The sequence below is a fragment of the Megalops cyprinoides genome, chromosome 5 (genome assembly GCF_013368585.1).
Source record: "Megalops cyprinoides isolate fMegCyp1 chromosome 5, fMegCyp1.pri, whole genome shotgun sequence".
NCBI lineage: Eukaryota > Metazoa > Chordata > Actinopteri > Elopiformes > Megalopidae > Megalops > Megalops cyprinoides.
In genome coordinates, this window is record NC_050587.1 from 34,542,981 (window position 1) to 34,569,536 (window position 26,556).

A 26,556-nucleotide genomic window follows, 5' to 3' on the forward strand; every position below is an offset into this window, starting at 1 on the left:
TGATTTAATATTTTTTTGTTAACCAACATGCTTCTTCTCAGTTTTGGAATGTCTAAACCTTTTCACGGAGTGCCAATTAATTGTATCTAGTAATGTAACTAGCTAGCCAGCCATTGCAAAAAGTGTGTTCAGCTTGATAAATGAGTTTGAAAATAACATCAGTTAGTCTTTAGAAGTTAGCAAGCTTGTTATGACCTTAAGCCTTTCTGGTCGAGGACTCATCGCTCATATTTCCAAACTGGAAACTTTCGACGAAAAGGCAGGAGGGGGATTCGTCCAATCATCGGGGATGCTGTCGGGAGGCCGGGCCGGGCTGTATTGCGTGGCTTGCGTACACTTGCCATTCCTACTTCACGTCAACCATGCAGCACTTTGTACCCCTGACCATTGCACGGCACTGGGCCCTTCGGAAGAAATTTCTCACCGTCTGCTATCTGCAAAGAGCCGCTATGTCTACACTCCTGATCAATCAGCCCAAGTATGCCTGGCTCAAAGAATTAGGTTTGAATGAGGACAACGACGGTGTTTACAACGGGTCTTGGGGAGGCAAGGGGGAGGTAAGACGAAGAGATTAGTCAGTCTGCTTTCTAAATATAAGTGGAAAGATGGCTGCAAATTCAGCAAGCAACTCTCTACTACTGTACTTTTGCACCCGAAATTTAACTTGGCCGAAATTTAACTTGGCCGGCAAAGTTGCTGATTTAACTTCCGCTTAGTATGTTGCTAACTAGGAAGCATTTTATCAACAGAAAGAAATACTAGGCTCTTCTTAGCTAGCTATCTTAGTTTGCTAACTAGTTTCTTCAACCTCTTGAAAACTATAGACAGTTCACTGCGCAACACCTTGAACTTGAACTTTAGCTATGTAGTTTTTACGAGATTGTATACGACCATTAGCGCATGTGGGCCAGTCATCATAAAGATAGCATTTTTATTCGCTAATAAGTAGCTTGCCAATAGGATTGACTTGGGGTTTGCCAATGCATTTACGCCCCCGTGCAACACGTTTTCAGACAGGGTTGCAAAAAATTGGGCGGTTGAGTTTAGTGCTTTTGCATGCGGTTCCTTCGCAGCTAGCTGGCTAGCTATTGTAACGTTAACACTACGCGACGGTGTATTACACTTCTGACATTTTAACTTGCTTGTTGCATATAGATTAGCTAGGTAATTTTCAGATACTGTAAAATTAGTCTGCGTAGTTTTCGGTGTGGAAATGTGTTGCTTACAGTGAATTAGTCACACCCGGTTTTAAATAAATGGTAAAAAAATGAAAAATTTGGCAGTCATATGCTGAAGATTGTACAACCGGGGAGCTTTGCATGAAGTTAGTTTCCAGGCGTGACTACGGGAGGTGCTCTGTAGCGACTCCCACTGGTTACTGTAGGTAATTGGATGATTTACGCAACTTTTTCACTCCGGTATGGTCACTTCCACTGAAAGACGACACCCTCAGTAACAATCTCCAAAATCTTCAAAATAACAAAGCTCATGTCTTGCTGCCCATTTTGTTTTGAAATTGAAATCTATAAAAAGATTTTTAGTAGTTAGGACAGGTGACTCTGAAGCTGCACAGTGTGGCACATAGCCCCAGTCACACCCAGTGAATTAGCTAAGTGTAAAGGCTTTAGCATTAATACAGTAGCATAAGGTCATTAGCAGTAGCTCATTAGCATTAAGGCATTAGTATTACGTTTCTTTCTCTCTCTTGCTGGGCTCAAGGTTCCCCACATGGCAGTAGCGTTGAGCTTATATCTGTCTGAAGAGTTATTTCCGGTTCATTGGTTCAGTCCCACTTCAGAGTTGGATCTGCCTCAATTCAATGCGTCAAGCATTTCTATTCAAACATTTTTCCAGTCCAGTCACGTTACAATAGCCTGGTGCCCTCTTTGATCTGTGATGGGTGAAGCAGAAATGATTGGAAATCTGTCTGTTTGGAATATGGGCCAGATGGTGTGACAGGCTTAATTTTGCCTTGTAAAAGTTTTCCTTGTAGTTTAAAAATTGGCTCATTTGATCCTGTCTCAAACCACCAGGGGAATGATTTGTGATGGATTTCAGTGACATGGACTTTTTTTCCCAGATTGAACACTAGCCGGTATCTCTCAAGTTCTCATATAAATCGCGTAATTATATATCAGATCCCTGAAAAATCCCACAGTGTTTGAGTGGGAGTTTTTATCTATTGGGTTGAATTTTTACAATTTCTAACTGTACTGCCTACAGGCATATAAAATCCTCGGGTAAGATGTTATCAACAACTGGCATGTTGTGACAGTGCACTAACCAGTTTGTATTTCGTGTCCCCTAGGTTGTCACTTCATACTGTCCCGCCAATAATGAGCCTATCGCCAGAGTACGGCAGGTAATTCCCACAATGCCTTTCTTTCACACACGTGAGATTCTGCGTTGGCTGTGTGTTACTGTCGGTCACAAATCACCGAATGTTGTCTGGCACTGGTATGTTTAAAATGCACTCTTTGAATTCCCTCTCTGAGTTTCCTTGAATGTCTATTTATAATTGGTTAGATCACTCCACTGGGCTTCCCAATCCCATACAGTATTTTTGAATATCATTGTGAACTGCTGTGAAGTTAATGTTTATGGCTCTGTTTTCCATAGCTACAGTACAGAGTTGCTTCATGTGGAGGCACTTAAAGTTTAATCTGAATAAAATATTATCCAAGAATAACATGTCTTGATGAATGGAAGTGTTTCAGGTAAAATGGGTCACATAATATACATTTATTGCCTCAGGCAAAAAGCTAGCATATTTATCAAAGTAAATTCAATTCAACTCTTGCAGAAATTGTGTAAAAAGTGTCATTTTGCTTACAGTGGTCATTCACACACTTTTATAGTGGGGCAGTGTGAAATCAGAACATTGTTTAAAACCAAGATGAGCTGAAATGGTTTATTTTTGGATGTTTGTTGTAGCATACGGTAAGATGACTATGAATAGACTTACTAATCATAACAGTCTAAATCTCAGTAACCTGGTAACAGACCTTTGTCTTTTGTTTCTCTTGTGAAGGCCAGCTTGGCAGACTATGAAGAAACCGTACAGAAGGCCAGAGAGGCGTGGAAACTGTGGGCAGATGTAAGTACAGGAAAATGGTGAAATCTCGGATCTGCTGTAGAATCCATCTCAGATGTGAACGCAGGCAGACGGAAATTGAACCAAAGCCTGTGTTCCTGCCCTTTGCCAGCATTATTGCTTCTGTGCTGTTCTTCCAACAGATCCCAGCCCCAAAGCGAGGGGAGATTGTGAGGCAGATCGGGGATGCGCTGAGGCGGAAGATCAAAGTTCTGGGCAGCCTGGTAAGAGCTGCACCTGCTAGAACAGAACAGAACAGTGAATCTGTGTTATTAGCCCTGTGATGTTACCGTTAGCAAAGCACTTTTAATAACTTGACTTGCTAGCTATAGCTGGCAATGAGCTTAGCTTCTGGTGTTGGCGGTTCTATCATAAATATTTTACTGCATGTCCTGTGCTTTCTTTCTTTGTTGACTCTCCTTAGTAAATTACAGTTTTTACTTACTCCCTTATATTGAGCTGTTGAGTGGATAAAATGCCTTCCAGTCATGAACACAATTAGCAAATCTACTCTGACATTCCTTATCATAGCATGCACAAATGTGGAATATTGAGAGCCTGTCCAGGACTCTATAACTAATAGCAAAAAGGGGTAAAATGGACATGTTGATTGTGGAAAACGGCATGGTGTTTTCTCTTCAAAAGCTGATTGGTTGCCTTCCCACTAGGTGGCAAAAGATCTTCTGTTAACCTGTGACCAGTTGAATTGGCCCTGGAGGTGTAGATGTCCCAGCTCTAGTGGTACAGAGTGGGCCTGCATACCTTCACATGCCTCTGTGTCCCTTGATGGCAGGTGTCCCTGGAGATGGGGAAGATCTATGTGGAGGGCGTGGGGGAGGTGCAGGAGTATGTGGACGTGTGTGACTACGCTGTGGGCCTGTCCCGAATGATCGGGGGTCCCGTTCTGCCCTCAGAGAGTAAGTGTGCTGTTTGTTGAATGTGGTGGCATTTTCGTGTGTGTGTGTGTGTGTGTGTGGGTGGGTATGTGTGTGTGTGTGTGTGTGTGTGTGTGTGTGTGTGTGTGTGTGTGAATATGTTGATTCACGCGAAATGTGTTGGGTCTCCCAAATGGTTAATTTGTGCCTGGGTTATTGTTGGCATGTGTCTGTTGTGTATGTGTGTTTGGTGTATTATGAGCATGCGTTTGGTGTATCGTATATACGTGTGCTTCTGAGTGAGGCTTATTGTGGCCCTGTCATTGCCAGGACCGGGTCACGCCCTGATCGAGCAGTGGAACCCTGTGGGTCTCGTGGGCATCATCACGGCCTTCAACTTCCCCGTGGCTGTGTATGGCTGGAACAATGCCATCGCCCTGATCTGCGGCAACGTCTGTCTCTGGTGAGGAGGTCATGTTCTAGTGCCAACGACCTTGCGACAAACTGACATTACACTGTATTACCAATCAGCCTCACTGCAAATAAGGTCACAGTCACAAGGTATCATCTTGCAAACTGTGGTCACAGCCAAACCCCATCCAGCTCACTGTCTACTGACGTCATGGTCAAACACCAGAGCCCTCACCGTTAGCGAGGTCATGGTCAAACGCCATCAACTTCACTTTCAACAGCGGGGTCACTTTCAAACACATCGATCTCACTGTAATTCAAGGTTACAGTTCAGTGCCATCAACCTCACTGCAAGCTAAGGTCAGCTCTTAAATACCATTTACCTCTCTCCATGGTAAAGCAATATGTAGTTTGGGTTTTTTTTAACATCTTTTAAGAACTTCTTGCACAATTTTAGTGGCTCTGTAGTCATGCTGGCTGTCTTTTGTGTAGAACTGATCATTAGCGTAATTGACCATTCAGCACATGCGGTTTAGATCAGGAAGAGCACAGCAGGGTGAGCAGAGCCATGTCCTCCCCGCTCAGCTTCATTGCTGGCTTGGTTCCTTTGCATTGTTTGACACACATTCTTAGTGAATTACTTTGTGAAATTTACTGCTGCTGTTTTTTCCAACACTACAGACCAAAACTGTTGGGACAAAGGGTAGTGATATGATTGTGATTCATATGAATCCAGTGTTGTACTTAATTTGATTTTTTTTTTGTGTCACATTAGGAAAGGAGCACCTACCACACCCCTCACTAGTGTTGCCGTGACAAAGTAAGTCATGTTGCCCTATCAGCAGAGGGGCACTGTAAATTTACCCTGATTTTGGGATAAGTATATGTTCAGTACGCCGAAATTACTGGAGCCTTCTGTCACTTTAGTTTGAAGGAGACAGTTGCAACCCAAGTCAACACAAAGTCCACTTCAAAATCAAAAAAATCTAAATGCTGAAGGTTTGTCTACATGCATGCTGTGATTTCTGTTCTTCTCTTGAAGAACACAGGTTGTTCATGAAGGTAAAATGTTATCAAAATGTCCTCTAAATGATCTGAGATCCCTAGTTATTGTTGACTAACTGCAGGATGGCAGGGGAGACTGAGTACTGTATTTGATGATGGATGTTGGATTGCTGACATTAAAAACCCACAAATCACAGATCTTAGAATATATCCCTAGGTAACTGTTGCTTCCTCTACATGACATTGTGGGTTATATTTGGCAGAATCGTGGCGGAGGTGCTGGAACAGAACAACCTGCCCGGTGCTATCTGCTCCATGACCTGTGGGGGCGCTGACATTGGGTGAGTCTGACACTCATTTGTGCTGAAGTTTATCGTGTAGATCTGTATGCTATATGGATGGGCACATTGTATGTGCAGCAGTACCTGCTGTTGCCCCGTACATACAGCATCTGCATCTCTGGATCTGTGCTTTTTTTTTTTTTTTTTTTTTTACGTGCTGCATTACATGTGCAGTGTAGACCATGCTTGTGTGATGTACTGTACTGTGTGATGCCTGTGGTTGTTCTGCACCGCTGCTCTTTGCGATGTGTACCGCTCTGTGGCTAATTTCGACCGCGCCACGCGATGCGGGGTTGACCGTGACGCTGCACTCCCACAGCACGGCCCTGGCGAAGGATGAGCGTGTGGACCTGGTCTCCTTCACTGGCAGCACCCACGTGGGCAAGATGGTGTCCCTGATGGTGCAGGAACGCTTTGGTGAGTCTGGTCTTTCTTCCACAGAAAGAGGCAGCAGCGTGGCATAGCGATTGGAAGTTGGAAGCTATCGATATACAGGAGCGATGATTAAACGTAGATAACAAGAATAACTATAAAGAGTGTAAAATGTAAAGAGAGACTCATCCAGATCAAGCCAGCCCACGATGAGTGCTGTAGAAATGAAAGTCTTTTACCCTTCACGTGCTTTGATGACCATGCTTTGCTTTTAACAGGCCGTCAGCTGCTGGAGCTCGGTGGGAACAATGCTATTGTGGGTAAGCCTATCTTATGTTTTAATTTCCACTCCCAATGCTTCACATTTGTTGCACTTCAGCTTTTACCCAGGAGGTTGATCCAGGTTTAAAGCTTTGATCACTTTTTAACCACGTGCTGTAAGTGGTAGTTATGAAAGGCCAAAGGTCGTATGGCAGTGATGAAAGCCGTATGATAGTGATGATGCAAATCATTGGCTAAAGAGGTTGGCACTGCTTCTTCGTTTTAATGTTAAGCATTGTGACATTTTGGCACGGGAAGGGCAGCCTGATGACTCTGCTGTTTCTCGTCCTGCTGCAAAGTTTTCGAGGATGCTGACCTCAGCCTTGTGGTGCCCTCTGCCGTCTTCGCTGCCGTGGGAACCGCTGGACAGCGCTGCACTACCACAAGGAGGCTGGTGAGGCCGGGGGCCACGTGGGCCAATCGGGTCCTCACTCTCGCCAGCCTGACCAATCGTTAACCAGAATACAAGTTCTGAAACCGATCCATCAGAGTCTTTCACTGTACAGTGCACAATCACTCACCATTACCACTTACCAGTACCAGTACTGACCAATCACTGATCACCATGCTGCAGTTATCGCTGATGAATGTATGGATATACATATATATATACACACACACACACACACACACGAGGTTAACATGTTCTCTGTCCAGGACAAAGAAACAGTGTTCTGTTTCCTTTCCTGTGTAGTGATCAATTGTTCTGTGTGCTGTGACAATTTCAGATGCTGCATGAAAGCATTCACGACGTAGTGGTGGAGAGGATATCCAAGGCATACAAGCAAGTCCGCATCGGCGACCCCTGGGACCGTGAGTTCGGCACATGACCGAGCCAGTGCTGCCCATTACAGTCGGACACTGAATACCCGTAACAGCTGTGCACATAGCTGTGTATTGATTGAGCATTATGAGTACAGAAGTGTGTGATTAAGTCAGGGCTCAGGCTCTTTAAGGACAGTGGAGAGATGTGGGAAGTGTGCTGATGCCTTTGTATTTGTGTGTGCAGCAAACACTCTGTACGGACCGCTCCACACCAAGCAGGCGGTGGAGCAGTACAAGGCGGCCATCGAGCAGGCCAAGCAGCAGGGGGGCACTGTGGTGTGCGGAGGGCAGGTACTGTGCTGTTACTATGACGATACACTGCGTTTATGTAGCGCCTTTCGTCCCCACGGGCGGTCATGGGGCGGCAGGGTAGCATAGTGGTGAAGAGCAGGGATCATAACCAAAAGGTTGCTGGTTCGATTCCCTGCTGGGGCGCTGCTGCTGTACCCTTGGGCAATGGACTTAAGCCACAGTTGCCTTAGATATCCAGCAGTATAAATGGATAACATAAAAACTGTAACCTATGTAAGCCACTCTGGATAAGAGTGTCTGCTAAATGCCAATAATGTAATGTTATGAGGCGCGTCTTAGTGAAGGACAGGGGCTCACAGCTCGCCACAGGGAGTGCAGAGTGTAACTCTTGCGGTTTGTGACACATGTGCCTCTGTTGCTCAGGTGATGGATCGTCCGGGCAACTACGTGGAGCCGACCATCGTCACGGGCCTGGCTCACGATGCCCCCATCGTCCACACCGAGACCTTCGTGCCCATACTCTACGTCCTCAAGTTCAAGGTCAGAGGTCACACCCTCCCCTCCAGTGGGATGTTACACTGCACACCAAAATGCTCTGATCTGAAACGCAATGAACACCTTTGTGCTGTGATGTGGTGTTGAAAACTTGTTATACATTTGCATGGTGTCAGTGGGAGTGAACAGAGTCGTATGTATCAGCATGTCTCCTAAGATGATCAGGGACATTCAGGGTCAGCAGACTCTGGGTGGGGAATATATGTTACTGATTACACTGTTCGGGTGGTGTATGAGACCTTGGATAATCAGGTGCTTTCTGGCTCTGTTCGTCCTGTCCCTGCAGACGGAGGAGGAGGCGTTCGCCTGGAATAACGAGGTCAAGCAGGGGCTGTCCAGCAGCATCTTCACCAAGGACATGGGCAGGGTGTTCCGCTGGCTTGGGTAAGGCCAAAGGTGGAGGGTCAGGCGTTTTGTATTTGTGGAAGAGGGCAGCGCCCTCTGCTGACAAGCAGGAGAGTGTGCAGGCTTTTTGTAGCTAGGGTCAAGTGAGTGGATGAACAATGGTGGCAATGTTTGGATGAATAAGAATAAGAAATACTTTATTAATCCCGAAGGAAATTTGAGTGTCACAACTGCACCGTCTGGCACACATCAAAAACAACAAAAGAATAAATTGAATAAAATAAATAAAGAGGTATAAAATACAACAAATAGAAAGAAGTTTGTGCAATTATGTGTTGAGAAGTTATCATGCTTGTGCTATGATTATATACATAGTATAAAATGAATTATGAAAGGTGAATGGTGATTGAGGGTCAATCAAGTGAGCAACTAAGTGTGGCATCTTGTTAACGGGTTGACTCTATAGTAGTTATACACTAACAAGAGTTGTAGTCACCCTTTGATCTTTAGAAAGGGTAGGGCCCAAGCCATGGCTGCAATCCACTGCGTTTGTGAACATTCCCACAATTCTCTGTCTCCGTTTTCAGACCCAAAGGCTCAGACTGCGGCATTGTGAACGTCAACATTCCAACCAGTGGAGCTGAAATTGGAGGAGCATTCGGTGAGTCAACCCCAACCGTGTTCCTGACTGAAGTGCCATCTAACTCTGGGGTCTGTTGATGCCAACTTACCCTTCCCTGTGTGTGTGGTCCTGTTTAGGTGGGGAGAAACACACGGGGGGAGGACGAGAGTCGGGAAGTGACTCCTGGAAGCAGTACATGAGGCGATCCACATGGTGAGTGGTTGGGGCAACGCTTTACTGTCCCTTTGCATATTCAGCCTGCAGCCTTCTACTACTCAGGAGTGTGGAAAAGTCCTGTCGGGTTGGAGCAGAGACTTACGAAGTAACACATATAGGGTGGGACTGTTTTGCATAATCAACGATTCTAATGTGAACCAGCCATAGTGTTGTGCTATGGAGAACAGATCCCTTTGATTGGTTGATAAGTCACGAATTGAAAGCATATGGTAGCTCCACCCAGTTGGGGTTTATGAAGCCTCACTGTGTTCTGCTCTGGTCAAGCTTTGCAGTGACCACTGCATGTGACGTTTTTTAAACCAAGCAGTTCTAGAACTTTCAGAACATTCTTAGTCTAGAGTCTGATGTCATTGTTACAGTACCTTTGGCTGTAGTACATAATTCTTCCCAGTAGTTTTACCGAAGGCTAATCCCCTTAGAGGTAGAAGAGTTTTTTTTCCCTGTATTTAAGGGTTTCATTTACCAGGTAATGTGAAGGGCTGCTGAAGCAGGAACAGACACGTCAGTGCATTTAGAACAGGCACAGGAGTAATAACTGGAGTGTCTGACTGGTTCTGGATAAATGAGGCACAGCTACAAAAAAAAATCATTTGTGTTTTCTTACCAACAGCACCATTAACTACAGCAAGGACCTTCCTCTGGCCCAGGGAATCAAGTTCGAGTGAAGAGGCTTCACAAAATCAGCTGTCACCAGCAGGGGGCAGCACACTCTCAAATTCCACTCCACGCAAGAACAAACCCATACAGAAGTACTCAAGTATTCTTTTGTGTTTTTCAGTTTTCAAGATTCAGTCTGGATTATTCCTTTACAAACTTGTAGAGAAATGTTAAAAAAAAAAAATTGGCACAGCAAATCAAAATGACTAACTATGTGGAGAGTGTTGGTCACGTCAGTAGACAGGATAAACGGTTAATAATTCATAGAATTATAGTGTTCCGTTGAATGTGACTAGGTGGTTAGTTCTGCAAGTGGAAATTAATCTTCCATTTGTGCTTGTATAGGAATGCTAGAAGCATAAAGAAGGTCAAATTACTAACCGGCCCAGTAGTCTGCATTCTTTATAAGTATGTCCCTGTTAACTCTGCCTTCTAATACCGGGTGCTCTGTACAAATAAATAATGCCTTTATTTTGGGAAAAAAATGTGAGCTGCTTCTTTTTTATGTCTCCTTGAAAGACAAGTGTGAGTCTGTCTGTTGAGATGAACTGCACCATTCTCTGAAAGTGTACTACTGAAATTCATCATGTGGTACACAAATATTAGCACCATGATGTGTTTTAAAAGCTTCTGGGGTAGTAAGGGCTATGAGGTCTCCTACACAGTTTTTTGTCTCTTCAGACAGCGCTTGGCAAAGTGAAACACCGTAGATCATTGTCCCCACTGTCCACTCAAAAGCAAGCGTTAATGCATTTTCTCATCACGCAGGCAAACTGAATCAAACAGATCCTAATCACTGAACTTTAATTTGTTTAAAAGCCTAGAGACATTTAATCACGCCTTGCCTATGCAAAGCAAAAAAAGCAGACTGGATATTGCAGGGCTGACTACTGCAGTGTTTATTGTCATATTTGAAATTAACACATTCAGACCTCAAGCTCACAGGGTGCTAGTAGGGTTTGCAGAACTCTAGACCTGTGAACACAATGGGTGTTATTTGTATTTCAACCACTAGAGGGAGCACCAAGCGCAAACATCATTGGTCGGGCCAGTGTACTTACATGACCCGGTTACTGATTTGAATACTGAGTCATTCATTTTCTAGAAGTGAAAATACAATTACACTTCCAGATAAGAGCTTAAAATCAGATCAGGCTCTAAGATACAGCAGCTATCCTTTTGTTTCACAGATCCTAATTGAAAAGTTAAGGTGTGGTTAGTGCAACAGTCAACCGTGTGTACTGACATTCATCTGCTGCTTCCATAGTTTGAAAAATGAACAGGACTTTTCAAAAAGCCATGTTTAGAGTTACACAGCTTGCATTATTACCCTCATACCTCCTGTGTAGCAAACCCACAAGCAAGTGGACATTAGCAAGTCAAATACCACTATCAAATCACCTGACACAATGTACCGCAACGGCTTGAATATATATACCCATGTTCCTACTCCATCAACAACAGCAATGACAAATACTGGTTTCTGCTGCAGGTGTTGTGTGTAAAGTGACCCAACCACCTTTCCAACATTTGAATAAATGCTCCTGCACATAGTGCAAACCGGAAAATCCTACAGCAACACGGCACACTGTAGAGTTGACACAACACTAAATCTATTTACTTTGTCGAAGAGACAATATTCTTCAGGTTGTGAGCGCATGTCCTTCGAATGGGCAGTATGAATGTGTAAAACAGGAATATAGGCAACGGTGTTTCTGCATGTGTTCAAAATGAACTATGAATTCGGAATAGGAGCAGGGTTTCAGTAGCAGCGGAAGGCTTCTAGTTTTATCCATTATATTGTGTTGGTTACAGAAGTGAAATCGGAGTCGGCATGCCACCCGAAAAGGGCCATTCATCACAAACAATTTATTACACACACATCTATGAGAAAAGGGGAGCTTTTAGACCCCAGGAATAGGAATCAGGCCAGGAATGAAAGCTGGACATCCACAACACACACTGAGAACCCAGGCACTCAACGCAACATAAGGCTTTGCTCCAGCAAGGCACAAGCACACCTTCTGTATCTCACCCACACATAGAGCTCAAATTCAGCTTCCTGAACCAAATAAATACATGAAACAGATCACTTATTTTGAAACATTTCACAGAAATCAGTCTGGAAACTGCTTAATTACAAACTGTTTGAAATGACTCCATCCCAGTGGGTACATAATTGACTTTTCTCACTCTGTTCAGAGAGGAAAAGCGCAACTCAGTTAAACAGCCTGAAAAGAACAAAATAGTTCCATTAGGACCCACGATGAAGCCGGGCCTAATGGGGGGGGAAGGGTGGGCAGCAACTCTCCAAGTAAAATAAAAGAGTAACATCTATTGCTGATAATACGGCAGTTTCTGGTCACCTCTCCATCAGTCGGGTTCCTAGGATACAGCTCCGTAGTGGAGGATGAGCATCACCTGCAACACCAGCAGTTGCGCGGAACTCCGAACTGTGCACGGATTCAGACGATGTATATTCACCCCCGTATTTGGGCAGACTGGGGCGAGAAGGAAGACAGGAGGAGAACCCTTGGGCAAAGGACTTAACACACCCCAGTGCTAAGACAATGCTCCAATTTACATAAGGCTTCCTCCCATTGGCTAAAACCTGGTTAAATATCTCCTCAACCCCACACGTGGGACCTCCTCCAGGCGTTGAAGTAGAGCGCTCCCTCACTTCTCCGCCATTTAAAGAGTGCTTGAATTTGTTCATTAAGATGGGGCCATCACATGAACATTTTTGGAAGTTAAGGTCCTGAGAAGATGCAAAAACAAGGAAAACCTTATTGCACGATTAAGAACCCTTGCATTCTAGATAAAGGTATTGTAGTGTTTGTTTTTTCCCCTCGTTCGTTGTTATGGTGCAGGTTCTGTCCAGCAACAGGATTGGTCCTGGTCTGCGTGGTGGTTCCGGGACGGTTCCGGAACCGCTCATGTCTCCTCCAGCAACTTTTGCAGATTTCTCTGGACCTAGATTTTTTTGGCAGGTCGAAGAAAAACCAATCAGTAAAATTGTGAGTGCAAGTTAATTCAATTATACTCATGCTTTCCCTCAGATTGATCAGCTTTTAGCTGTGAATACGTGCGATAATGATGGCTCAACAATGATAAATATGACATGCATACATCAATATCACTGTCAAGTATTTTCAAAGTAGCTAAGTCTTAAAAGTGCCGCATACTGCATATGCCTTCTTGCTTCTGCTCGAAGGTCAAACAAAAGGGTGTAAACAGAGGGGTAGTGAAAAATTATTCCACACTTTCACAAAACAGCTTCAGGTACCATTCAAATGGAAAGCAGCTCAGCATGAGATTCTTGTGTAACCAAAAGGACAGATTACAATAACTGTCTGATTACCAACCCTGAGGTCATGTCTCGGTGGCGCCCGTTAGCTAACTGGCATGTAATCACCGCTTCGTAGTCAAATTACGACAGATTATTGCCTTTATCAAGCACCGCTTACCATGGCCTGGTACAATAAGTCAGATAAACGGCTAACACACCTTTTCTAGTTTGAACAGGTTGGTGGACAATTCCCCGTATATTTCTGCATTAGCGACCTCCAGCTGGTCTGTGTGGTGCAACATATTTCTGGAACACAATAAGACCTTACATTAATACTTTCTAAAACATAACAGAAGAATACATCAACAACTACTGGAAAAAATAGTCTAATTTCTTTTTTTTTTAGCAAACTGCAGTATGACATCACAGGACTTGAGTTAATTATCTTGAGGTGACAAAGAGATTTCAATAAAAGTTGACACTAAGGATGACTCCTCCTTCTCTGGATTCATGCCTTATGGTTCTCCGTACAACTCCACATTCTCTACAGTAAAGGCAGGGGATAAATCCACTATACATAATTGTTGCATAATATTTTAAAGAGAGGCTGATGGGAGTTGTAGTCCTCAATAAGAGGCAGAGTGGTTTAAAAAAAAAAAAAAATCTGAAGTGGCTGCTCTTACTCATTGTGTGAATACTCTCCCAGAGAGCCCAGTGAGTTAAGACGCTGCTCCAGACACACGATCTTGAAGGCCATGTAGCATGAGGACAAGGCCAGGATACAAACTCTACAGAGAAGACATCACAAAAACATTACACAAACACCTAAACCATATAAAAAACAAGTAAAAGCAATTATACATTTGCCTGCATCTCTTGAAATTACATTCATTATGCATTACAAGTGCTCTGAGACCACAGCTATTGCAAAGAGTGGTGAAATTAGAAGATCAGTGGGATCTGTTGCCTACAAACTGCAAGATGACACTAGTAACACTGACCCTGCACTCGGTGATGAGTGGTTACTCACAAGAACAAATAGATGAGGAGAAGAGTGTTCAAAGACACGGATTGCTGCTGCTTTGCTTTCTGCACGGCCCCCACCGGCTTGGTCTGACCTGCAGTGAAGAAAAGACAAGATGGATGCGTGTACACAACGTGAATGCGAATCCTTTTAAGGGTTTAGGATTATGGGTCGATTCTGAACCACTCTTTGAAAAACGATAAAAAAAAAGGAAAAGTATAAGTTTGGGAAATTTTACACACATCCACAAGGTTTATTTTCCAATGATATATAATGAACAAAATGTTAGTAACACATATATCGCTGTCTACTCCAAGTTATAGGGACAATGTGCGCCTAAATGTATTTAGACACACATTGTCAGTACAGAATGCACCAGTGTGCAGTACATGCTTATTTACAGTGTTTAAACCTCTTGAAAAGATGTCAGCTTCTTTTAACTCTCCCCACATGAATGATCACAATTACTTCAGAGCTCAGTCTGCAAGGCTTAAGAGATTACTCTTAGAGAACCCCCAAAATGGTTCCTTCCCAGAGGCACATAAAAAAGTAGGAAATTGTCTGACTGCTTTATAAGACAATCACTTGTTACATTTTACGGCCCTCTTATTGTGATCAAAAAAACTACATTTATTGAGCATATATTGATTTTTTCTGCTTTTGTATATGTCTTTTTGTCCATCGTAGGCAGCACTTGAAAACAAGACGTTAAATTGAGTGCTTTGTCTTGCAAACCAAATTTCACGTGTTTGGCTAAGAGGATTACAGATGCGTTCAGTACCATTCCGGAGTGGCCCGTGTTTTGGGTCCGTGGTCTTCTGGTGGGGACTGTCTGCGTGGGCCGCCACCTCCCCATTCTTTGGCGAACCGAGGAAGTTCTGAGACAGCCTGGGGAACTCTATCCAAACAAACACGGAAGAACAGCGACCGTTAATTTAAAAAAAAAAAAAAAAAAACACAACACTAACACGAAACTTGTCTGGCAGGTATTCCTGTGCAAACATGTAGAACACCCAATAACCACTGCCCTCCTTTGGCTTGTTCTAGCGTGTAACGACTACCTTATTCCGACAGTAAACTGCTCATAAAGTGCTATCATGCATGTATCATTTTCATGAGACAGACAGGAGCAGTCCAACAAAGGGCTAATTCTAAGCTTAGACTTTTAAGAAAACTGGGAAGTCACTAAACTCAGAGCTGTCCATAACATTGAGTAATGCATTTAAGCTGCATTACCTTTTTGAGACTTGTATTATATTCATATACGAATACATATATATGACATTATATTCATAATTGTACACATATTCTACAGACAAATTTGAAGCAGTGTTGTGCAGTGCTAAGGAGCAAGGCTCACAACTGAAAAGCTATCAGTTCAATTTCCAGGTGGGGCACTGTTGTTGTACCCTTGGGCAAGGGTACATAATAATGAAAGTTGCTTTCACTTTAAAGGCAAATCTCATTTACCCTTTAAGTGAAAGCACTTTTTACACAATCGATAAAACTACAATTACTGTCTCCTTCCCTTCCTTTAATAAAACTGCCGTATTTTCCGATTTTCTTTTTTTGGTTATTGGTATGCGTTTCTAGTTTTCCATGCAGCCTCTTAGACCAGTCATTGTGAAAGGGAAATTGTGAACTTGTCTGGCTATTACATTTGGAATGACATCGTAAACCAAGCTGACACTGACAGCAATGATCCAGAGCAATAGCTCTCGTGTGTGTGAACTGTTCTCTGCGTGATGTATGATCACATCAGAGTTCTGACCACTCCACAGCCCCCTTGTGTTCAGAGGCAGGAGCTGCCGGACTCACCCTCCATTTTCTCGTAATCCGGGGTTTGGGATCCAGAGCTGCTGCTCTCCAGCATGTTGTGTCTCCTCTGCCTCACTGTCCCATCCAGGTCAGAGAAATCCCCAGAAAAGTCCTGCAGAGACCAAGTACAAGGAGGGGGGTCAGCCTAACTCCCCCAACTGGCACCTACATAGACAGACTCTGGGCCTTCTGACTGAGAGAAGAGGAAAAAAGTGGAGAAAAACAGACTGTGAAGCACTGCATAGAGAGAAAGGGATACTGACCAGAGGAAGTGATGAGGGCCGGGCAGCCCGGAAGCTGCTGTCCGCTGAGGAAGGGAGTGGACTACTTCCCGCCTTCGGTCCCTGTAAAAGTCCGAAAAAAGTCCCTGTAAAAGTCATGTGAATGCATGAAACCTGATCTTTAGCTTAATGTAGCCTCTGATGGAAAAAAAGGTGGTGTTATCTGGGGTCTGTAACCAAAGGCCCTCAGAGCAGGGAGGAAAAGCTTCGAAACATAACAGGAGTGCTTTTAGGGTCGTCACAGTAAACCCCAAAAATGGGCTGTTTGGAAAAGCAGGTGGTTGAAATAAATCTAGCTGTTTTTATCAAAAGCCATTTTAGAATTATGTGCCTAGGCAAGTTACCTAAACCTGAGTTCAATTAAAACATTTTTAACAATGTTTTTATATGAATGCAACTACAGTCTAGGAATTAGGCCTCCCTGTTTCTAAGATCACCACCCCTGTTACACTGGACCCTGAAGCACAATTACAGACTACAGTTCTGAGCAGGGAATCTACATACATCCAAGGAGTATCAGAGAATCTACATACATCCAAATGAAGGCAGACGGACTTCAGGAATTTGTAGGTAGTGTCCCGGGAGAGGAATGACACAAACATGTGCTGCAAAAAAAAAAAAACCACATGCAGAACAATGAGGATCCCAAATCTGACTTGGTGGTACGGGCTTCATAATGTCCATGAAGTGCATTGAGAAATCAAAGTGGATCCACACTCACCCGCTCCTGCGCGGTTGCAATAACGATTGCGTTGGGCACCAAGATGGCGGTTTTCGTTTTTTTAATAAGGGTCACGGATCGCACTGGGACAGCAATCTGATGAAAGGAAAGGGGAAACAGAAAGAACAGACCTGTTGTTCTGGATCTTACACTGCATAATTTAATTTGCGCCGAAAACCAACCAAGCCATACAGCCTCTATAAGCGTTGCTGTATACATAGACATGAGCGTCCGCCATACCTTGGTATCTTTACCGAAGACCTTTGAGTGGAAGCAGATCCAGTTATCAGAGATGTACAGCTTTCCTTGATAGAGAATGTCTTTTTGCAAGGCACACGTGTAACCTGAGGACAGACACGTCACAAAGAACAGACGACTGAAACCAGGCATTTTCCATCACACATGATGCTGTTATGCTTGTAAACACTAACAGATATCATCGTTTTAGTGAAAAATTTCCATTGGTGTCTATGCATGACATATGAAACTACAATACCAGAGGCAGATTCCTGTGATCCAACAGTACTTTTAACCAAGCGCTCTGAGGGAATATATTTTCACAAACTTGCCGGATACCATGGTTGAGAAAGGTGCCGCTAAGTAACATCTTACATAAATAATTCTGTTTGCTTGCACTGTAATAAGACAAAAAAACCATCCAAAGCCTGATGAAAAAAGGAAACGCTAAGGAAAGTAAAACAGAACCTGCTGTACGGAAAGCTAACAGCAGTTTAAACAGAACCCACTGCAGTGACTCTGATGTGCCTGTATAGTAGTTTTGAAGTTTTTACTTTGCAGAGCATTCAAATGTTAACCTTTCCATTCCACTTGGCTTTTTGCTTGACCTGAGAACAGAGCCTGACCGTGCACTTTTCTGTTTACATACAAGACATCAGTCATCACATGTTCAATAGCACAGGAAAACAACCTGACGCAGCTGGTGTATTGATTAATGCCTATCATCTGGTTCCAACAGAAATCTGAACCCATCTAGATGTGGGCAATGAGTTTACTTACTCTGGCTGAGCAGTTCATCTTTGCTGACCTCTTTGAAAAGTTTGTGATACTGCTCATTTGTCTTAGAAAACTGGAATGAGAGAAAACATTATCAAACAGCAATAAAGGCATTTCAAGTTTCAGTCCAGCAGTTAACAGAATCCTCATACTTCTGTCACATTCCAGAAAAACACAAGGCTTCTACAAGCTTCAACAGATTGGCTACCCAACTGGTTTCCTCAGCTATCAAACATCAAATACCATTTTTCAAAACAATTACTACTGAATAAAGTAAATATAAATCTAATTATATATCCAAATAGCAACGGTAATTATTAATGACACTGCATTTCATTTAATGACATATTTGCAGAATACTACACACTGAATCACAACAAAAATATACTTTCAATCACAATTGCAAAGGTGGGAGATTCAGGAATGGTAACATCAGAGGCTATTGATGTTTAAATAGTTTTTTCTGCATTATAAGTTCACACAGGTAATAACTGGGAATCTGCAGATTAACTCCTTATCCAGCACAAACCTGGCTAGACTGGGATTTCTTCTTGTCCTGCTTCGTTTCACCGTCACTTGGACTTTGCAATAGCAATGCCTGCTCAACAATTTTTGACCTAAAAAAAGAAAAGGGTGGATGCATGAGCAATGTTCACATGGGGAAAAAAACTTGCAAGGGTAAAACAGATTCATGTTGAACATGCATAAATAAGACAAGGTTAAAGTGCATGTCCTCCAATCCCTTTCCAGGACCACGTCAAGACAGACAGACAAGGTTGTCGAGAGAATGTACAATATTTAATTTTTTCTTGGGAAACTTGTAGTTATAGTTTTGTGATCTGACTACAACCTGAAGTCAGGAGTACCATTCCAGTAAAAAAACCATTCAGGAGCCCAAAAACAAAAGCATACACACACTCCTAATCACACTGCAGATGTAACTTCAAAAACGCACACAAACAGCTGTATCTCAAGTTATTTGCCAAAGGTTCAGCCACTTTACTCCTGGTAGTCAGCACTCAATTTGACCCTTTTCAACGAAAGTTGTCGGTAATCCATTTGCAAAAGGCAAACCTCCTGACGCAGTTTAGCTTGTACATAAATTATGAAATCAAGCATCATCTTAGAGTACACCTCATTCAATGTGGTTAAATGTTAATGGGTCTGCTTCATGAAAATATTTTTCTTTTTTTTTCCCCACACAACATCTGTGCTTAAAAGAGCATTTGTTAGAGTTTGTCAGGAGACCTTGCAGTCACGTCTCATCTTGCCAACATGGTTAGATCAAATTTGATCATGTGCAAACAATGAAGCTTTGTGCACATGGCTCGAGGCAGCCATGCTGCATGCAGTTGTGCATACAGGTCCAAGCTCGTGACTCTGGGCTGATAGCCGCTACCTGTCATGTGGACACTGATTGCCTGGGTCACGGTACAACAGCTGGAACTGTGAGGAATAAGGATTGGCTTTGCTCGGGTCTGTGAGCTCCCAAGCAATTTGGTACAGGGGCCGAGTCCTGTCGTGGCAAGTGAGAACGGCACCTCCAGTGACAGGTTTCAGTGGCAGGAGTTCTGGCAATGTCTGGTGCTCCAGTACGTTCAGATTCAACCCCCCCTGCTCAATTCATCACTTGGCCTGGTCTATTTAGGCATTTGTCGGGGGACAAAGCGTCTCACCTCATGAGAGGCGTTTTCCTCTTGCTTTCTGAGACGTCCGATTCAGGGTCCACCGACAGCAGCTGGTCAGTACCAGGCCTCCCGCTCTTCCTCGGCTTCTCATCTCCGCCGTTCTCTGCTTCAGAACTGTGCACGCAAGTAAGGACATCAAAATGTGTACGAGCTTGAGTTTAAAGACTCAGTTTAAGGAGAGGTGGACAGGGCTCCGTTCCAGCAATTTCGATACTCTCTTGAAAAACGAACCCAACGAAAAGTTTGACTGGACGTATGGCATGCACAGCAATCCATGCGAAGCTTATATCATGTGCTACGTACTCAAATCCAGCCAAACACTTTCCCTGAGTTTTATTTCCTCTAGGTGCCATATAAGGCGTGAAAACGTTGTGTCACGTTGGATACTCACGCGTGTCTTGTCACAATAAAACCGCACGCTTTAATGCATTACATTTTTACACAGAAACGCAGTCTTTCAAGATGTGTCAAAGGGTTTGAGCTGACGTTACTTTAATCACAGGGGGTTTATAATAAGCATCAATGAGGCTAAAGACAAATTTATTTAGCTAACAAGCTTTCTAGTTACATCTAAAGTTACAAAAGTTTATTTTCCTTTGTTATCGTTTCCTTGACTGCGAAACTAAAACTAATCTGTCTATCTAATCTATCTATCTAAACAGCCCGTCAATGTGCAAGAAATTAGAAGATTTCATTGTTTAACTAAACGGCTAAGTATCAAACTAGCTATCTTGTCTAGGTTATGGTGTAAGAAAACGACAAAGCTAGGCTACTTCACATATCAACAGTCAGAGAAAGAGACCGATCCTTAAAAAGCAGATCATCTAACTAAAAGATATTTTCACCTGATTTCGACGACAAACAAAAACTAAAGCCAATCATTATTAATGACGACTACCTAACGTTAGCTTCAAACGGAACAGCGGAGACTGGTAGCTCAGTTAGACAGCTAGCTAACACTCATCACGCCACACAAAAGTTATCAGATTAGTTAACTAGCTAATTAACAAATAAAATCCACATAACATTTGTCTGTGTGAGACAAAAAGACGACCATCTAGAGCCGCCACCACCACCACACGCTACCACCCCCATCGCTACACGGCCAGTAAAACAAACTATTGTACAAAAAGTCGTGATTGGCTCATCCGCCTGGTACAGAAAAGTAGCTAGCTTGCTGGGCCTCGGTGGCTAACTTACTGGCAACTCAGTGATTACAATGGCTAGTTAAACCTTTCACGCAAACTTACTTTGAGAGTATCGTTTTCGCATCTCTCTTGAGCGATTTGATAGTTTTAACTTCCTCCGGCGTGGACTGCGGAGTCAGAAAGCTCTGCGGCGCCTCGGTCATCAGTACCATGGCTGGATGCGACTGCACGGAGTTTCCCCTTTCATTTGCGTCCTTTCCCTTTCTCCTTTGAAAAGCATAGCTTTCCACGGCAGGGACACGGACCGCCCAGTGCCGAGGTTAATTTGGAGAGGCCCAACCCAGGAAAGTTCTTCAAGTAGAAAAGGGAGGGGAAGCTAGGGTAATCCTTGTTTTAATTACACGTGTTTCATATTTTTTTTCCTTAGCGAGGCAGCAAACGAACTACAAATCAGGACTTGCCGGCGACTAGCTTCAGTCAATATCTTCCAGCCTAGACAGTTGGTGATGTACTGTGTATTCAGACAACCCGTTATTCAGGTTTGCTACGTGTTATTACAGGCAGTTATCTCTACAGTAAGCTGTCGCATTTAGCTAGATAAGCATATTGCAAAATTTATTCGGTAGACCTAGCTTGCTGTTGCAGAATGGTTGATACGGCAAAGAACCTGCGTGGTATATATTCTTCTTCAGATATAACGTTAGCCAAGCTAATTGACAGTGTCGGTGAACGTTGTGGGAATACTAGCCGGTTTCAGTGTATGTAGCTGCCAGTAACAGATTATTTTACGGAGATCACCATTGCTCAGAACGTGGCTCATCATACGGCCATTATGAGATGCCTAGAGCATCAGGCATGATAGCTGTGTGCGTGGAATCAAAGATTAGGGAATATTACTGGATACTGTATCCCGTGCATCTGCCTCTCGACGTAGCTTAATGGTGACTCTCCGGACTTCATAAAATAGGGCCCGAAGTCCGAACGGAGGTTGTACTTTCAGCGACATTTGTAGAAGGTGAATTAAATTTCTGTAGTAAAAAGTTTTACATAAAATTGTAAGGAGTTTGAGTTTAGCTCTGCGTAAAACATAGGCCAGGCTGAACAACAGGTGCGCAGAACAGCTGGTAGCAAGGGGAAACCTGCTTTTGGTAAACATGGTGCTCATGGTCGTCGGCTATTATTAGCTCCCAGCCTTATCTCTGTCCGTGCTGCTATTGACAAAAGTTAGCAAATTTGACGCGTGTTCAAAACATAGACCCAAAGGCAAAAGTACGGAAGCCATATCAATATATATTCAGCCCTGTGACATGACCTTCTGGTGTGCACAGTGTAATCAGTTTCCACGTGTAATAGCACAAAATACGGTCGATCATTGCAGAGAAGGTGGTTCCATGGACCGATCTTCTTGCATTGAATTGTTCGCATATGTTTAATGCAGTATAACAGAATTATTTTTTTGGTTATATAGATTTTTTCTGTTGTCAACGGTTACATTGTGTTGTAATGTGATCTGAAAAGTTAATATTAATAATATCAAAAGTAGACCCAGATAATATCCAAATTTGTGCACGAAACCTTCCAACTTTTATATAATATGGCAGAGATAAATAATTTTTTTTTAAATAATAGGAGTATGCGCTCACCTTTTTATGCAAGCCTACTGTATTTTTTTGTAGGCATAACATTTTTACACAGATCTGCTTTTTCAATGTTAAAACAAGTTTATAGATCTTTCTTAGCTTAACAGAGATAAATAAAAAGCCATGCAAATGCCATTTCCTGCTTGCTTCATACAGCAAATTCGGTTTGCTACTGAAATGGTTGAGCATCCAATTAGTCTAGAACAGTACTCGGTGCATACTCTCGAGGGAAAGAAAAGCATTGTAAGTAAATGAGTGAAGTCAGAATGCTTCAGACTTGCTGCATTCTTTTCAGTTCCTCCTCTGATTGTATTATATGTGCTGTGAGAAAGTTCATGCTAAAAATCCATATAATGAAGTTCACTATTCTTCGTGTGCCCATTTTCACCATATTGGCCCCCATAGCTCTATGAATTGTGTACAGTTCCTATTCCACTCCCAGATATCCTCTTTCACACTCTCAACAGAGGATAGAGGAAGCTGCAAAACAAGGAAGAGACTGAGGAGAAAAAATATCTGGAGCAGGACCAACCACAATGCAGCAAGTAACAAAAAGTCACTCCTCTCCCTTAATTTGGTTATTTAATGCCAAGGACCCAACACAGTATGGAAGAATCTAATCCAGGCCTTTGACAACAAGCAGGGAGTAGAAAATATTTATATGTTACTAAGAAAGGGGGGAGCCTGACAGCAAACTGAAGTGATAGCATACAATGGCATGGTCCTGTACTTTCCTGTGCACAACCCAACAGACAATGGTCAATACTAGAGAAGCATCCATACAATATCAAAACCTGTCTTGCTCTCAATCCGGCGAATGAATGTAGTAATCCCAAACAAACACAGCCGTTGGATCCAGTCACCATCCCTTTGAAGATACACCCACACCTTACATAACGCCAACAGCACATGCGCAGTGCTCAGCATAGCTCAGCGCACGCATCCGATCCATGAAACGCACTCGCAGGGGTTTCAATCTCGGCTAAACGCAACACAGAGGCACATTTATCTAAAACAGCAGAACAAACTGCTCTCTCCCACCGCACACACACTGAATACAGAACAATCTGGCCACAGGCTTCCAAAAAAAAAAAAAGTTTTGAATCTTGGGGAAAAAAGCAGATTGTGTCAGGGGAACAGGCTGTCTTTCCATTTTCTTTTCTTTTCTGTTTTTTTTTTTTTTATTTGGTGTTGTCTTTATAGTCAGGTCTCATTTCCAAATGGCTAGCACAGAGTCTGCTTACATGATCTCATCACTCCTGTGTTGGGTTTCAGGAAGACACAGCTGTATGACCCACAGTGCCTCTGGGCATAGGGTAGAGGAAGGAGAAATGACACCATTCTAGAAGACAGAATCAAGGGGTGGCAGCACTGTGGAGCTGTGGTGAGGACACTTCATTTGGGTACTGTGGGTTCAAGTCCAGGGTGTGGCATGGCTATGGTGTCCTTGAGCTTGGAATGGCTAACCATGTTCCAGAAAAAGAAGCACAAAACACCATAAGTCAAACTGAATAAGGATGTCTGCTGTATAATAAGAAAGACATTCCTCAACAAAAAAGAATAAGGGCGGGATTGTTGACATGACCATAAAGCATTTCCCTTTGTTCGGAGCACACAAAGAATAAGACCATTGGCTCAAACCAAAGGATTTGAAGTAACATGAAACAAGCCCTGTCATCACCTTGATCATATAAAGAGTCATGCTGAAGTTATTATAGCACTGACCCAAGCATTCACGTTCAACCCCTTGTGAGACTGAATAAAGGAATGTGAAAAACAAGCTGAGAAAATGGGTATACCGGGTAATAGTTCTTGCCAATTTTTCAACTCCAGGGAAAAACCCTAGACAGCCGATAAGTAATTACTCCACAGTGGCTTGTTAGGGCCATCACACAATTATAATTTTTGAAGATCATGCTCTTGAGATCACAAGATAAGTATGTCAGGATTTTGAGATTTCCCAATGGTTATTTAGAATAGTTTTTTGTCAGTATGTCGCACTTTGGTTTAGTTCAATCCTCTCAGCAGTCACAAAAAAGTAATCTATGCATTTTGGCAATGAAGTTAAGGATGAATCTGTCTGTCACAAGGGCCCTTGGCAAGGCCAGCTGTAGATACTCTGTAATCCTATGTGAGGTGTAAGAGGAGTACAATTCCATTCATTTCGATCAGACCTGCGGATCACTACTGCCCCCAGTGGATCACCATTGGCCTTGCACTATTTCACCACCAATGCATCTATTTCGATGTAGAAAAATTTGCAAATGTCTTTGAGATGCCTTGTCAGCATTAAATACCCTACAAGGAGAACCCAAACATTCAGTCCTGCATCAGGTCAGCTAAAACTGACCTTTATGTGAAAAAGATGAAAACTGATTCAGGGTCAGCGCTTTTAGACACTTTCTCTGTTTAACCTTTAATGGCCTTATTTTAACAAACTTCCCTTAAAAATGGCCTCCCATTGCTCAGTTTTCTGAATCCCTACTACTCATCTGTTGGTTGAGGGAGATCCCATGATTTACCAGCAGGTGGCGACAAAGACAACATAATGACTCAATTTGGCTGCACTGCACACCGTTATAATCTCATGTCAAGTCCTAATAGATTTCAATTCACTTTACATGGTCAGATTGATAAAAATAGAAACATGTTAATCAGTGTGACAGTTTTCTGCACACATAACAAAATCCACCCTTGCCAGGTAAGGTGATACAGTGTACATGTAATTACTCTAATATGCTGTAGATGTGTTGCTATGTAACCCTCTGTTGACATGGTGTCATCAAAGTCTCATTAGCTGTCTTACATAACAGTAAAATGGGTTTTCATATGGCTGGTGGATTTCAAGCATAAGAAAGTTATTCTTTTTATGTGATCTACAGAGTGCTGTCGTTTTGCCATTCAGTCCTAAAACAACATCTTATACTTGAAAACCAAATTATAACCTGCTCACAGTTATAATTTCAACACTGATATATTGCTTGTATTTTTCTATTTGGTCAGCATTATGGTCACCTTATGCATATTTCAGATAAACTATATAAAGTACTTTATACATTATCTAATAAAGAAATGAGCTAACTCAGCCCTTTTACAAAGACACCCCATTAATACTTCTCAAATCCACATTTATAACCTCCCCCACCACAAGGTGGCGCTTCGTCGGGTCTCAGCACTGCAACCACCTTTCTCAAAGGAAAAGAAAAAAGACAAAAAAAAGAAAGGAGGAGGGGAAAAAAAGAAGTCTGTCAGAGTTCATTAAGTATCGAGGGAACAATGCCGAAACTGGCAACGCAAGCTACGCCAGGCTAGGCTGCCATTAATCATGGCTGACAAGGAGCCGGGGTTAAGAGGGGAGTGCTGCCAGCGACTCTGTTAGTGATTATAGTGCCTGGCCCGCTGAGAGGGAAGGGGGCGGGGAGAGAGGGAGAGAGAGAGAGCGGTTCACCACGGGCCGCTTAGAGCACAGACACACCGCACTCCATAGTCATAATAGCTAACACTTAAGCTACAATAATAAGAACGTGGAGAGATGGTGAAGAAGAGAAAGACAGGGATTTTTGGTAACATGCTGTTCTTGAGGAATGCATATATATATATATATATATGGATATGGATATGTGCTTGAACTCAGCTGGTACCTCTGTGTTATGAGAGGAGGGCCACTCTGAACCCAAGGCTGGATCTGAAACCAGCTGCTCATAAGTCACGACCACCTCCTGGGCCTCCTTTTGTCATTCTTTTGCTGGCAGCTCCACAGCACATGTTTTGCTCAATTAAATACCCCGCGCTGTGTCAAACCCGAACCCGTGTCCTCGCTGTTGGTAGAGCTGTCTGGCACGGATGAGTTTAGCCTTCCAAAGAACAGTTCAGTGTTCCAAAGCTGCCTCGGATACCGCTGTCAAGCCAGACTGGAGTCTTAGAGCGGTATATGGATTTATAGTGTGGCAGCTCCTGCTTCCTGCCTGTCTGTCTGTCTCGTGTTGTGTTTTTTGAAGCACTAGCCCTGTCACTCTTTTTA

General features: G+C 43.0%; 2 protein-coding genes across 2 annotated transcripts; one reads left to right on the forward strand and one right to left on the reverse strand.

Moving 5' to 3' along the window:
* The first annotated feature begins 355 nt into the window (after positions 1-355).
* On the forward strand, positions 356-10,356 carry aldh7a1 (aldehyde dehydrogenase 7 family, member A1). Its single transcript, XM_036529245.1, has 18 exons — positions 356-557; positions 2,309-2,362; positions 3,032-3,097; positions 3,238-3,318; positions 3,888-4,011; positions 4,300-4,432; positions 5,156-5,200; positions 5,649-5,726; positions 6,046-6,143; positions 6,377-6,418; positions 6,719-6,813; positions 7,148-7,232; positions 7,429-7,535; positions 7,920-8,036; positions 8,338-8,435; positions 8,984-9,057; positions 9,156-9,231; positions 9,866-10,356. Exons 1-18 carry the CDS (start codon positions 363-365, stop codon positions 9,918-9,920), a joined length of 1,623 nt encoding a protein of 540 aa, XP_036385138.1. The 5' UTR covers positions 356-362; the 3' UTR covers positions 9,921-10,356.
* A 1,195-nt stretch (positions 10,357-11,551) lies between these two features.
* LOC118777863 (GRAM domain-containing protein 2B-like) lies at positions 11,552-21,325 on the reverse strand. The gene is made up of 14 exons (XM_036529085.1): positions 20,998-21,325; positions 19,736-19,861; positions 18,589-18,676; positions 18,063-18,132; positions 17,286-17,389; positions 17,046-17,141; positions 16,858-16,929; positions 16,307-16,387; positions 16,044-16,155; positions 15,007-15,123; positions 14,232-14,319; positions 13,885-13,989; positions 13,420-13,507; positions 11,552-12,885 (listed from the first exon to the last, which is right to left on the reverse strand). Exons 1-14 carry the CDS (start codon positions 21,105-21,107, stop codon positions 12,847-12,849), a joined length of 1,296 nt encoding a protein of 431 aa, XP_036384978.1. The 5' UTR covers positions 21,108-21,325; the 3' UTR covers positions 11,552-12,846.
* Positions 21,326-26,556: the final 5,231 nt, after the last annotated feature.

Excerpts from the sequence above, each read along its gene's own strand:
- LOC118777863 (XM_036529085.1), bottom strand. The coding sequence starts at position 21,107 with ATGGTACTGATGACCGAGGCGCCGCAGAGCTTTCTGACTCCGCAGTCC. Across the intron at positions 17,390-18,062 it reads AGATGAACTGCTCAGCCAGA|GTTACACGTGTGCCTTGCAA; the intron begins GTAAGTAAACTC and ends GTCTGTCCTCAG. Across the intron at positions 13,508-13,884 it reads GGAGAGTATTCACACAATGA|AAATATGTTGCACCACACAG; the intron begins GTAAGAGCAGCC and ends ATTGTGTTCCAG.
- aldh7a1 (XM_036529245.1), top strand. The coding sequence starts at position 363 with ATGCAGCACTTTGTACCCCTGACCATTGCACGGCACTGGGCCCTTCGG. Across the intron at positions 5,201-5,648 it reads ACTAGTGTTGCCGTGACAAA|AATCGTGGCGGAGGTGCTGG; the intron begins GTAAGTCATGTT and ends TATATTTGGCAG. Across the intron at positions 7,233-7,428 it reads CATCGGCGACCCCTGGGACC|CAAACACTCTGTACGGACCG; the intron begins GTGAGTTCGGCA and ends TTGTGTGTGCAG.